General features: G+C 43.5%; 1 protein-coding gene across 1 annotated transcript in view; it reads left to right on the top strand.

Annotated features, from left to right (window-relative positions):
• LOC120935721 (titin-like) overlaps positions 1-14,238 on the top strand; it is a 433,372-nt gene that overhangs the window by 296,261 nt on the left and 122,873 nt on the right. Inside the window, exons 29-31 of the mRNA XM_040347780.1 lie at positions 4,257-4,301; positions 4,893-4,925; positions 5,094-5,138. Coding sequence (XP_040203714.1) covers positions 4,257-4,301; positions 4,893-4,925; positions 5,094-5,138 — 123 coding nt within the window. The remainder of the gene's footprint in view (positions 1-4,256; positions 4,302-4,892; positions 4,926-5,093; positions 5,139-14,238) is intronic.

Genomic DNA, 14,238 nt, shown 5'->3' with positions numbered 1-14,238 from the left:
CAGGGTCGTGATTGGCTCCTCAAGTAGGGACATGTCAGTGTTTGAAAGGACAGGGAGGCCACTGTTTGTGATGTAATCATGAATGATCTGTGTCCTGTCTCCAGTCATGTGTGGTTGTCTGTGTTGTGGGGGGAGGGAATAGAGCTTGGAATAAAAGCTGTGAAAGTGATCTGCGATCGCGTCTGTAGTCACGTCAAAGCCCCCATCTGTTCTTTTGATTTTTTTGATGTGGTTAGCTGACGAGATCTCGCGTAAGGCCCTTGCCAGGAACCTGCCTGCTTTATTTCCGGATTCATAATACAGTTTTTTCTTAAAGAATAGCATGCGCTTAGCCGTGGAGTCCAGCAAATGTTGCAGTTCTCGCCGCGCTTCAAGTAACCGCGTTGCGGAGTCAGTGGAGAGGGATTGTTTATGTAACGTTTCTAAAGCGTTAATTTGGTTGGTTAGCTTTTGGATTACAGCCTCCCTTTCCCGTTTCCGACGTGAGCCCAGTCTCATTAGAATTCCCCTCATGGAACATTTATGGGCCTCCCATACAGAGAGTGGGTCCGAATCTGGGGTCGCATTGAGTCTGAAGAACTCTGTTAAGTTGTCAGTCAGGGTAGGTAGTGTCGAGGGGTCTGTCAAGAGAGAGGCATTGAGCCTCCAAGATGGTTGCTTTCGTGTGGGGTTCGCTAAATCCATGGAAAGAGCTGTGGGCGCATGGTCCGAAAAGGACTGGATGCCTATGTGGGCCCCCGTCACCCTCCCAAGGTCTCGCTGAGACACGAGTATATAATCTAGTCTCGCATACCTAGAGTGTGGAGTGGAGAAGTGCGTAAAGTCCCTACCGTCAGGGTGGAGGAAGCGCCACGTATCCGTTAGTTGTAGGGATTGAAGTAGCAGTTTAATGGCTTTAAGTATTCTATAAGAAATACATGTCTTCCCGTTGGAGGTGTCTGCTAGAGGGTTCAGTGGTATGTTGAAGTCACCCCCCAGTATTATACAACCCTTGGCGAAGCCACGAAGCTCGCGAACCACAGTCTGACAGAATGACTTATGTGCCTTGTTAGGGAAGTATACATTTGCAAGGGTTAGTGGAGTCTCCCCATACGTTCCTCTTATAAAGAGGAATCTGCCCCCTGGGTCAATCAGCTGTTCTAAGACCTCAAATGGAGCCTCCTTACTCACCAAGATTGTCACCCCCCTTGACCTGGAGTCATTGTTAGTTGCGTGGAATGCCTTAGGGAAATATGCACTGGAGAGCTTGGGGGTATGATGTGTCTTGAAGTGGGTCTCTTGCAAAAAAGCAAAATGGGGCCTACCTTTTTTAAGTTCCCTTAGTAGGGAGGTGCGGCGCTCGGGTATGTTGAGACCCCTCACGTTGTGGGAGATCACCAGGGGGGTGTTACCCAATGAGGAGTAAGCCATTGTGGAGAGTTCAGACGAGGTAGGTGGCGGGGGCCTGGGACTCGCCCTGTGAGGACACAACAAAAGTAGTTATTCAACAACGTGACCGCAGTGAGCAACAAGATGAGGGGAGACAAACAGGCGTTAGCACTAAGTCCAGAGGGTGTTGGTAGGGGTGGGGTTGGGGAATCAGTTAGGGAGGGAGAGGGTAAGAAGGTTAGCGGAAAAGAGAAGAGGAGAGGAGAACGAGAAAGAGAATGGAGCAATAGGAATACAGGAGGTGGATCTCCCCCCGAGGGCAAAAATGGTTGCCCCCACCGGGGAGCCTCACCTACACAAAGTGGTGCACTCGATGTCTTAAAGGACACGGAGTGCCTGTGGGGTATAAGGGAGGCGACGGCAACTAGGCCACAACTCCTCACTACCTCTGTTTAGTGTAAATTAGTAACACAAAGTATAGTAAAACCAACAGGGTAAAGTACACGCTCAGCCCTACTGGCTGGTTGATGAGAGTAGGCTAAAATAAGGTTTTGCACCCGACCAGGGTAAGAACAAACAACAAAGAACAAAAATAAAAAATAAAAATAATAATAATAATATACCGCGGATAGCTAATGAGATCAAGGCAATGAAATTAAAGTAAAGGGCCCATTCAGAGTGAGCACATGCAAGTAAACAGCAAACTCTAAACTGTATGCCATAAGCAGTACGTTATGTGCTATGAGCTATATATCCCCCCCCATAAGTCTCCCACCCCCAAAGCAAATATCGAGGTGCCTTATTAAATGAACAGTCTATATGCTAGTATACTTGACCCTGCCAGCATGTCGGTCCTTTGGAGAGGATCTTTCTTTTTCCCAAAAGGAGAGAGTAGGCGCTAGGTCATCAGGTGGCGATTAGCAAAATGTTCCTCGGGCTGCCTCTGCCGTGTGCTACTCGTCGAGGCCGTAGGAAGCTGCGTTCCTAAGTAGGAACAATGAGCCACGTCCAGGGCAGGGGTTAAGCTGGTGTTGAAAAAGTACTCCAGCCAAGTTTTGCAGTCATGAGGCTGTAAGTGGTCCGTGAGTAGGCTTACGGCAATAGGCAGGGTGGATTATATCTGCAAGCAGATATCGGATCAGGATCCGCTGTTCTTGAGTGCGGCAGCCTGTACTTTAAAAGGGAGTGTCAGCGGTATTTGAGAGACAGGGGAAGGGGTTGAGGGAATGGGCTCACTCAGTACTCACGGGGCTTAAGAAATAAAGTCACTCACCCCCAAATCCTCTCAGGGCCTCGGCGTGGCGATTTGGAGTGCCAGCTTTCGAACCTCCTCCTCGGCTATGTTTAGCCTTTTTTGTGAGCCTCTTGTCCGGAGTGGATTGCGGTGATTCAGGAGGGCTACGGTCCGGGAGGGGGTGCAGGAACTCCGAGTACCAATCCGGCAAGGCAGTCGGGCCCAGGCCCAAGGCTTCACAAAACTCGGGTAGGTCCGCAGGTACTCTAAGAGTATGTTGATGGCCGTTGAGGGTCACATTCAGGGCAAAAGGGAAGCGCCAAGTGTACCTGATGTCCTTATCCCTCAGTTTGTCCAGAAGAGGCCTCAGCGCCCTCCTATTTCTCAGCGTAATGGGGGACAGGTCCTGGAAGAGCAGGATGTTGGCTCCATTGAAAACGAGGTGGTCATTCCTCCGGGCCTTGCGCATAATGTCCTCCTTGAGCCCAAAGCTTTCCAGGCAGCATATTACATCCCTCGGCGGGGCAGTATCGGGGCCCCTAGGCCTAAGGGCCCTGTGTGCCCTTACAAAGGTGATCTCAGTATCTTCTTGCCGTTCTAGGAGGGTATTGAAGACGCTGCGCAGAGTAGTAACAATTTGGGCCGAGTCCACCGACTCTGGTATCCCCCTCACCCGGATATTACACCTCCTACCTCTATTATCGAGGTCCTCCAGGTGGCGGTTCATGTCTATGAAGTGGTGGGCATGGATCGTTGATGTCTTTTCGATTTTCTGGATAGCTCTATCTCTGCGTTTCCCCGCCGTCTCCGTGGCGGCCATCTTTTCGTTCAGCACGAGCATGCTGGTCTTAAGGTCCGTTATGGCCGCTGAAAATGCTGCTTTAATGTCTGCCGCGATGACAGACATATCTGCGGCTGTGAGGGGACGGTCTGTTCCAGGCCTGTTTTTGGTCGAGCACTCCGAGGCCGATTGGGAGTCGTCGCTGTATTCCTCCTCGAGGCGACTCGGCGCCATCTTAGGCCCAGGCATAGCGCTGCGGCTCGTCGCCCTCGGTTTAAAGAGCTCTTCTATGTTCTTGGCCGAATAGGACACAGAGCCGCGTCGTGGGCGCGTGTGTGGGGTGGTGTGGAGTTTTTTGCCCGGCATCTGAAAGCTGGTGGTCGGGTGAAAAGCTGCCAGAGGCTGAGCGTGCTGAGGAGCTCCTTCAATGTGCGACCATTCTCGCCGCGCGCCAAGCCACGCCCCCCAATGTGGCTTTATACCACCATCCACAGATTATATTAGAAGTCTACAGAGATGACATAAAGACAAGGAATTTAACTATAGCCATATCTGTCCATGTAGCTGCTATGGTGTGCCGGGGGCTAAAAGGTTGTATCAGAGTGGAATTGGTGGGTGGCTCTGAACTGATGGCCAAGGTTTTAGATAGGACTAATTATTTGTTGGCAGATTTATTTACTGGTATGACTGGTAGTAGTTAATTACTTTGATCTGGACTTGTTCCATAAGTAATTGTTCTACTAATCCAAGTAGCTTCCCCATTTCTAAAGAGTGTTAGAAACATCCACCAGCAGTGGTGAAATCTGATTCTATTATGTCATTTTCATCTTAAATTCCCAAATGTAACTGTATTTATTTCGGTATGATTCACAGAGGCTATCATACAAGAGCAAGAACCACCTGCTGTTGAAATCAAAGGTAAATTCCTAATTTAGACATATAATTTACAGATCTATCCAGATAGATAGATAGATAGATCTAGATAGATAGATAGATAGATAGATAGATAGATAAATAGATAGATAGATAGATAGATCAAGATAGATAGATCTAGATAGATAGATAGATAGATAGATAGATCAAGATAGATAGATCTAGATAGATAGATAGATAGATAGATAGATAGATAGATAGATAGATAGATAGATAGATAGATCAAGATAGATAGATAGATAGATAGATAGATAGATAGATAAATAATTACATTATGCAATCAATGTCCATGTATACTTTCACTTTAACATCCTTAAATGATAATATTGAAGAGCAATAACTCAAAGCAGAAACTCAGCAAACTCAGAATGAAAATGGTCATTCTTTACACACTTTTCAGACATAAACTCGTAAATGTTTTCAGGGATGAGTGCATTCGTGTGTGATAATTTTAATCTAGGCACTGATAGGCTTGATAAAGACATGAAATCGTATCTTATAAATGAATTGTTGTATGTGCAGAAACATTTTTCTTGGTGATAGATTTCCTCTAATGTGAACTGTATTTCTTTCCAGAACAAGAAAAGGAACTTATTCCAGAACAACCAGGTAACAATTTCCAAAGCATTTAATTTCAAATAAAGTTAACATATACAGAATAAAACCCATTAATCTTTTTTCTTGTTTTTACATCACAATTTATTTTTCTGAAAGCCCAATCATTAGGTGTATAGAAAAACTGTTCAGAAATTCACAAATTCATGTTGTCTTTAACAGAGGAACCCCCAAAACAAGCTGTTGAAGAACCAGAAGTAACCCAAGGTAATTGTATCCACACAATATTGATTTGTATGTATTTATTGAACTCTTCTGCCCATCACTGACTATAGCTAGTTTAAGTATAAAATACTGAATTTATTAGCGTGTATGACCCATGGGCTAAACTTGGACATAAGTTCAAAAACATGAATTACTTTCTGGTGGATACATGCTTTTTTTTGTACTTCTCTCCCTGCCATAATTTCTGACTCTTTTCATGAGCACCTTGCAGTTGTGCATATACCTTTTTTATGGAAGCTCCAATTATTACAATTTTTGTTATATTAAAAAAAAGTACAACAGTAAAGATGAGAAGTTATTATATGCTGATCAAGGAACCCACAAGATATAAAAAAATAGCAGGAGATTTAAAAGCAGAGCTAAAGTTTTCCTGTGGTGTGGTTGCTTACGTGTAAAACTGGGCATATTGTGGCTTTCTCAATAGGTTTTCCAACTACACACATACATAGCAGCTGGACTTAGGATTCTTTTTGACCTTTCAACTTGATCCCTGCTAGCTGCACAATTCCAAAATCATAGGCTTTTCACTTCTTCCTTTTAGTATGCCATTATGCTCCTGTATTTGCATAAATAGCTTGACATATTATTGCAAAGGATATTGTAGATTTTCGTTCACATTTATTTTCACCTGTTGAGCTAGTGGTGTGTGGTGTCTCTCATCCCCTCATACTTCCCTGCTTTCCTGGATTAAGCATAAGACTTCCTGCACCCTTATATACCTGTGAGACACTGGATCTGCCAGAGCACCTTGAGTGGCGATAGGGTATATGGAGCATCTTCACCACCTGCCACTAATGGGAGTAAATATAACAGACTTTGCAAAATGGATAAAAAACATGGGTAATGAAAACTAACACAGATTTTCAAGTATTCATATATGCACAATAATTGTTTGCAATTTCAAAGTGGTTGCATTAAAAAAGATACTTGAATTTTCCTTTAAAGTGGTTGTAAAGGTTAAAGTATTCTTATTTTTTTTACCTTATTGCATTTTCTGCATAACAGTGGATGCAAACCCTCACATATGCCTAGTGATTTACTGGTGAACAGCCTCAGATGATACACAGGGATGAAACAAATATCCCTACATAAGTTTTGCATGTATATCCTCTTTTGTTCATCTTTATATACTGTCTATAAAGTGCACATTGTGCTAGGAGATTTTCTCTTCCCGATCAGCACTGCAGTGAAACCTGGGCATACAGCAAAGACAGCTGATTGGAGGAAAGGCACAGACCCATTCTCCTCATAGGTAGAGACTTTAAGCTCTGTTAAAGTTATTGAGCTCTGTGCTAATCTATTTATAGAATCATTCCCAATACAAAACTTAGGCTGATTTTCTATCACATGTGACTGAGAAGTTATCAGGATGATAACAGAAGAATGGAGCAGAAGACAGCTACGGGACTTAGTGCTTTGAAGAGAGATAACAAAACTGCAGGATATATGTGCCCAGCTGAAATTTCATGATACAGGTTTACATCCCCTTTAAGTTAAAAAAAACTTCCAAGATTAGCCCCCCCCCACCATAAAACTTACCTGAGCCCAAACTTGATCCAACCCTGTACCAAAGAGAAGCATTTATGCTTGCTTTCTCCTCTCTGAACACAAACGTGTCAATCAAATCCAGTGAAGAAAGAGCGGGGGTGGGGCAAAGCCTCACTCTATGTGTCTGTAGATACACAGCTTCATAGTAAACACTTGCTAAGTGGGGGCAGTTACTGAAGAAAGGGAGCAGACAGTGCTGAAAGGGCACCCAAAAAAAGGAGGTAATGCTCTACAAAACCATTGCACAGAGCGGGTAAAAATAATGCTTAGTTATGCTTTAAAGTGATTGGAACCCCCCCCAGTTTGTTTTAGAAAAAAATAACAATCATGTTATAATTACCTCCTCTGTGCAGTTCGTTTTGCACAGAGTAGCCAGGATCCTCCTTTTCTCTGGTCCCTCTTTGCTACTACTGGCCCCTCCCTCCTATCAAGTGGTCACACAGTCAGCAGCTTCCTATGGGGGTACTGGAGCCGAGTCACAGCTCTGTGTGTCCATTTAGACAAGGAGCCCCGGCCCTGCCCCGGCCCCTCTCTCCCCTGATTGGCTGACTGACTTTGATTGACAGCCGCAGGAGCCAATGGCACCACTGCTGTGTCTCAGCCAATCAGAGGGAGTGTCCCAGATGGCTTAAACTTTCATGGAAATCACTGGAGACAGATGAGTCTCAGGTAAGTAATTAGGGGGGTGCTGGGGTGGCTGACTGCTACACACAGAAGTTTTTTTTATCTTAAAGTGAATGTAAACCCTCACATATACCCAGTAAAGTGAACAGCCTCATATGATACACAAGTTTTACATGTATATCTGCTGTCTTCAGCTGTATATACTGTTTAGAAAGTGCACAACCTGTTAGAATTTCTTCTTCCTCATTCAGCACTGGGTGTGGATACTTGCTATATACTGTGAAAGACTGTGAGACTGATGATTGGAGGAAAGGCACACACCCCCTCCCCACATATGGAGAGCTTGCCTGAATCGCTCAGCACACTGATAATACATTTATAGCAACCTCCCCCAACACAAAACTCAGGCTGCTTTTATCACATGTGACAGAGAACTTAATAGGATTTATCAGGCTGATAACAGAAGAGCAGAGCAGGAGACCACTAGGGACATAGTGCTTTAAAGAGAGATAAGAAAACCCTGTAGATATATGTGCCCAGCTCAAATTTCATGAATCAGGTTTACATCCACTTTAATGTATAGAATGCATTGAGATAAAAAAAATCTACCTTTACAATTAATTGAACTTTTCAGTATTCACTGAAAATTGAAATGTTAGTTTTGGGTCACTGACCCATTAAACATATGAAACAATCAAGAAAACATATAATACAACCTAGCACCCACAATTTACTTGATTTAATTTTAGGTTGTGTTTTGCACACAAAGGGGTGGTTTAGCAGCAGGGCTATTCCCAACATGGTTTGATCCGTGGTGCAGTAAAATATACAGTTTAAACATAATCAAGGAAAAACTGCACTTGGTCAAGTTGTAGTTAGAGATGGTGGGTATTCCTAAAAAGGGCACATGGGGGAGAAAGAGGAATGTCTTTCAAATTCTTCTACTCATATTTGCACGTTTTTATTCTTATAATAGTCCTGAGTGCAATAAGTAGAAGTCTTTCAGGCAGTTAGATAGCCCTTTGAAAAGCATTGATGTGTGACACATTAGAAACCGTTTCTATAATTAACCACTTAACCACCAGCCGCCGTCTACAAACGGCGGCAAGGTGGTTGCTTAACTGGGGGTCGCCGTTCTGAAACGGCGCCCACCAGAAGCAGTAATGCGCGCTGCCTCGGGCGCGCACACAGAAAATTCTGTGCGCGCCGGGTCTATGAGACCCGGCGCTACACAGATCACGGTAATTGACCGGCAACGGCGGTCTTTTACCATGTGATCGCGCCATCCAATGACGGCGCGATCACAGGTAAACAAACCGGCGTCATTTGATGACGCCGGTTCCTCCCTCCTCTCGCTGTACCGATCGGTACAGTGTGAGAGGAGAGCGCGGATGGCAGCAGCAGTGTGGGATGGATCTGTGACTATTGCAGTCACAGATCCATCCATCCCTGCTCAGCCATCCCTGCATTAACCCCTACAATACTCTGCCTTCCCTGTGCAATACTCTGCATTAACCCCTGCAATACTCTGCCTTCCCTGTGCAATACTCTGCATTAACCCCTGCAATACTCTGCCTTCCCTGTGCAATACTCTGCATTAACCCCTGCAATACTCTGCCTTCCCTGTGCAATACTCTGCATTAACCCCTGCAATACTCTGCCTTCCCTGCGCAATACTCTGCAATGCTCTGCCTTCCCTGCGCAATTACTCTGCAAAACACCCGCGCAATACTCTGCAAAACACCCGCGCAATACTCTGCAAAACACCCGCGCAATACTCTGCAAAACACCCGCGCAATACTCTGCAAAACACCCGCGCAATACTCTGCAAAACACCCGCGCAATACTCTGCAAAACACCCGCGCAATACTCTGCAATACCCCCGCGCAATACTCTGCAATACCCCCGCGCAATACTCTGCAATACCCCCGCGCAATACTCTGCAATACCCCAGCGCAATACTCTGCAATACCTCCGCGCAATACTCTGCAGTACCCCCTGCCAGTACTCTGCAGTACCCCCTGCCAGTACTCTGCAGTACCCCCTGCCAGTACTCTGCAGTACCCCTTGCGCAATACTCTGCAGTACCCCCGCACAATACTCTGCAATACCCCCGCGCAATACTCTGCAATACCCACGCACAATACTCTGCAATACCCCACGCACAATACTCTGCAATACCCCCCGCACAATACTCTGCAATACCCCCCACACAATACTCTGCAATACCCCCGCACCATACTCTGCAATACCCCCCACACAATACTCTGCAATACCCCCCACACAATACTCTGCAATACCCCCCACACAATACTCTGCAATACCCCCGCACCATACTCTGCAATACCCCCGCACACAATACTCTGCAATACCCCCCACACAATACTCTGCAATACCCCCCACACAATACTCTGCAATACCCCCGCACAATACTCTGCAATACCCCCGCACCAATACTCTGCAATACCCCCGCACCAATACTCTGCAATACCCCCGCACCAATACTCTGCAATACCCCCGCACCATACTCTGCAATACCCCCGCACCATACTCTGCAATACCCCCGCACCAATACTTTGCAATACCCCCGCACCAATACTTTGCAATACCCAGAAAATACTCTGGGGAAAAAAATGTGTTTTAACCACTTCCCGCCCACGTCATATGAGGTCCTTGACTTTGTGCAGGGATATCTAAATGATGCCTGCAGCTACAGGCATCATTCAGATATCATTTTTTTCAGCCGGCGATTCTCTACACCATAAGAACAATCATGGCGGCTGTTCCGCCTCTTGATCGTTCTTACGGGAGGCAAAAAGGGACGTCCCCACTCCCTTCGCCCTCCGGTGCTTCTTCTGACTCACCGCTGCGATCGAAGCCAGGATCGTTTTTTTTCTTGTTTTTTTTCAGGCTTCCCAGCCTAGAGGTGAGATGTGGGGTCTTATTGACCCCATATCTCACTGTAAAGAGGACCTGTCATGCTATATTCCTATTACAAGGGATGTTTCCATTCCTTGTAATTGGAATAAAAGTGATCAAAACATTTATTTTTGGGGAAAAACGTGTCAAACTAAAATAAATTAAGTAAAATGAACAATAAAAATAAAAAAAAATATTTAAAGCGCCCCTGTTCCCGCGTGCTCGTATACAGAAGCGAATGTGTACGTAAGTCCCGCCCACATATGAAAACGGTGTTCAAACCACACATGTGGGGTATCGCTGCGAACGTTAGAGCGAGAGCAATCATTTTGGCCCCAGACCTCCTCTGTAACTAAAAACATGTAACCAGTAAAAACATTTAAAACGTCACCTATGGGGATTTTTAAGTAGCGAAGTTTGGCGCCATTCCACAAGCGTGTGCAATATTGAAGGGTGACATGTTGGGTATCTATTTACTCGGCGTAACTTCGTCTTTCATATTATGCAAAAACATTGGGCTAACTTTAATGTTTTTTTTTTTAAAAAGCACAAAACTGTTTTATTTCCCAAAAAAATGCGTTCGAAAAATTGCTGTGCAAATACCATGCGCGATAAAAAGTTGCAACGACCGCCATTGTATTCTCTAGGGTCTTTGCTAAAAAAGCATATATAATGTTTTGGGGTTCTATGTAATTTTCTAGCAAATAAATGATGATTTTTACATGTAGGAGAGGAATGTCAGAATTGGCCTGGGTGTTCCAGAACGCCTGATGGTGCTCCCTGCATGTCGGGCCTCTGTATGTGGCCACGCTGTGTAAAAGTCTCACACATGTGGTATCGCCATACTCGGGAGGAATAGCAGAATGTGTTTTGGGGTGTAATTTGTGGTATGCATATGCTGTGTGTGAGAAATAACCTGCTAATATGAAACTTTTGTGGGGAAAAAAAAAAAAAAAAAAAAAAACCTTGATTTTGCAAAGAATTGTGGGAAAAAAATGACAACTTCAAAAAACTCACCATGCCTCTTTCTAAATACCTTGGAATGTCTTCTTTCCAAAAAGGGGTCATTTAGGGGGTATTTGTACTTTTCTGGCATGTTAGGGTCTCAAGAAATGAGAGAGGCTGTCAGTACATCAGATGTGATCAAATTGATCAATTTTCAGTAATTGGTACCATAGCTTGTAGACCCTATAACTTTCACCCAGACTAAATAATATCCAATTTTTTTTTTTTTTTTTACCAAAGATATGTAGCAGTATACATTTTAGGCCAAATTTATGAAGAAAAATTCATTTTTTGCAAAATCTTATAATAGAAATGAAGAAAAATTCATTTTTTTACAAAATTTTCGTTCTTTTTTCATTTATAGCGAAAAAAATAAAAACCGCAGGGGTGATCAAATACCACCAAAAGAAAGCTCTATTTGTGGGAAAAAAAGGACAAAAATTTCATTTGGTTACAGTGTTGTATGACTGAGTTATTGTCATTCAAAATGTGAGAGCACCGAAAGCTGAAAATTGGTCTGGTTATTAAGTGGGTTTAAGTGCCCAGTTGTCAAGTGGTTAAAATATAAAATATGGAACCTGAGGGATATTTTTCAAGTCTTTGTTAACATGCATTCCAGTGCTTAGTTTTGTTGTTTCGTCCTACTTGGCTGCTTCTTTGTACAGATCAATTGTGTCTGTGTAGCTTAACGACAAAAGTAGCATTGCTTTGCAGAATTCTCAATGGGATACATTCTAAATAACAAATAGTATTGCCTCTAGAGAGAGGGAAGTGAGAGAATAGAAGAGATAAATAAACTTTTGTCACAATGTTTCTGTGTATACTTCTAGCACTTATTCAGGAGTGCTTTTTGGAAGTTTCAAATAAGTTAAAACATACTTAGTAATATATTATAAGACTAGGCTGATTTTTTTTTTTTACAAAGGACAGCAGAACTAATGAACCTTTCATTTTCTAGAAGTTTGGTTTGCTTTATACATCTATTTCTATTGAGTGAAATGAGGATATAAATATGTATGACAAAAATGTTTAGAAACCAACCACAGGAGGGGTACTGGGCTAGAGTGCCCGTTTTTTTTACAGCCTGCTTTAATCGAGAATGTGAAGCTGTGCTCACATTAATCATAGTAAATAATTAAAAAAAAACATGGTGCAATACAACATCAGTCACAACCTATCCATCATAAATATAGCACATATATATTTCTAAAATCTATAGTTTATTGTATGAGAGCATACATTGAAATTGCCCTTCACAGTGTCTTAAAAAGGCAGTATATACTTCTATTTAACATTAGTGTATACTGAATATATCCATTTGGTGACCAGTGACCTACCTGTACGTCTCTGGACTTGAAGTGGTAATACCTGGATGATGCCTGCAGCTCCTGGCATCAACCAGGTACTATTTTTTAGAGCTAGCAGTCAACTCTCTTGTAAAAGCAATCCTAGCGGTTAACTAGTTGCCAAATTGCTTTTACAAGCAGCTGGAGGGGATGCCCCCCGCCACCTTCCACAGCTTTCTTTGGCTCTCCCGTCCCATTGGGAGATCCGAGCCACCAACCAGCATGTCTGTTGGCTGGTCATAGAGTCGAACAAAGCCCAGCTTGGCTTTGATTGGCTCCCTGCTATGGTAACCTGAAAGCGATGACCTGACATCACTTACGGTTTACCTGGATGTCAACAGCGTTATTTAAAAAAAAAAACACTGATTTTGGTGTTTTGAATGCTTTTAAGGGCAGAGGAGGCATTTGAGGGTTTAAAAACCCCAGATCTCACCTTGAAGGGTACCTCTCACATGCCTGTTGCTGTAACAAGGATGTTTACAGTCCTGTCTCCAGAACTTGCTTTTTTAATGCTTTATTGCTAACTGTTTTTCCTCAGTTAATCTGTACGTTTGATTAAAATGCAACTATATTTCCTGTTTTTTTGGGGATTGACATAATAGGGATAGTTTATAAAACATCATCAAATTAACCCCAAACAAATTACCTTTATGCCCTGTACACACGATCGGTCCATCCGATGAAAACGGTCTGATGGACTGTTTTCATCAGTTAACCGATGAAGCTGACTGATGGTCAGTCGTGTCTACACACCATCAGTTAAAAAAACGATCGTGTCAGAACGCGGTGACGTAAAACACAACGACGTGCTGAAAAAAACAAAGTTCAATGCTTGCAAGCATGCGTTGACTTGATTCTGAGCATGCGTGGATTTTTAACAGATGGAGTTAGGTATCCATCGGTTAAATTTAAAACAAGATTGAATTTTTTTTTTTCATAGAATTTTTTTAACCGATGGATAAATAACCGATGGGGCCTACACATGATCGGTTTGGTCTGATGAAAACGGTCCATCAGACCGTTCTCATCGGTTTGACCGATCGTGTGTAAGCGGCATTATTGTCATTTGTCTTCTATACTCTGCTAAAAGTGATTGCCTTGTGTTCTATGTCCTGGTCTTATTTCCTTAAATTTCCCTTAAATTCCAGGCTTGTTGATCACACTAATTAACCACTTAATCCCCAGACCATATTGCTGGTCAAAGACCAGAGCACTTTTTGCGTTTCGGCACTGCGTCGCTTTAACTGACAATTGCACGGTCGTGCGACTTGGCTCCCAAACAAAATTGGCATCCTTTTTTTCCCACAAATATACCTTTTTTTTGGTGGTATTTGATCACCTCGGCGGCTGGTCGGCAAGTTGTTAAAGTGGTGCTCCAGGGGCCAGGGGGGGGCCCTGTGGAAAAATTTGAATATTAGAACACTTAACTGTCCTGTAATCCAGTGATGTTGGCACCCCAGCCAATGTTTCCATCGTCTCTCGAGTGCTAAATGGTGCCAAATGTGGTACCAGAGGGGGGGGGGGAGACAAATAAGCGGAGCTTCCACTTTTGGCTTGAACTTCGCTTTAAAGATCTCTTCAATTTGTTTATAAACAATAAAAAGCTGACATAGTATTCTATCTTGCCCCTTCTATCAAAA

Source organism: Rana temporaria, chromosome 4 (genome assembly GCF_905171775.1).
Source record: "Rana temporaria chromosome 4, aRanTem1.1, whole genome shotgun sequence".
Classification (NCBI taxonomy): Eukaryota; Metazoa; Chordata; class Amphibia; order Anura; family Ranidae; genus Rana; species Rana temporaria.
This window is presented reverse-complemented; position numbering and strand designations above follow the sequence as displayed.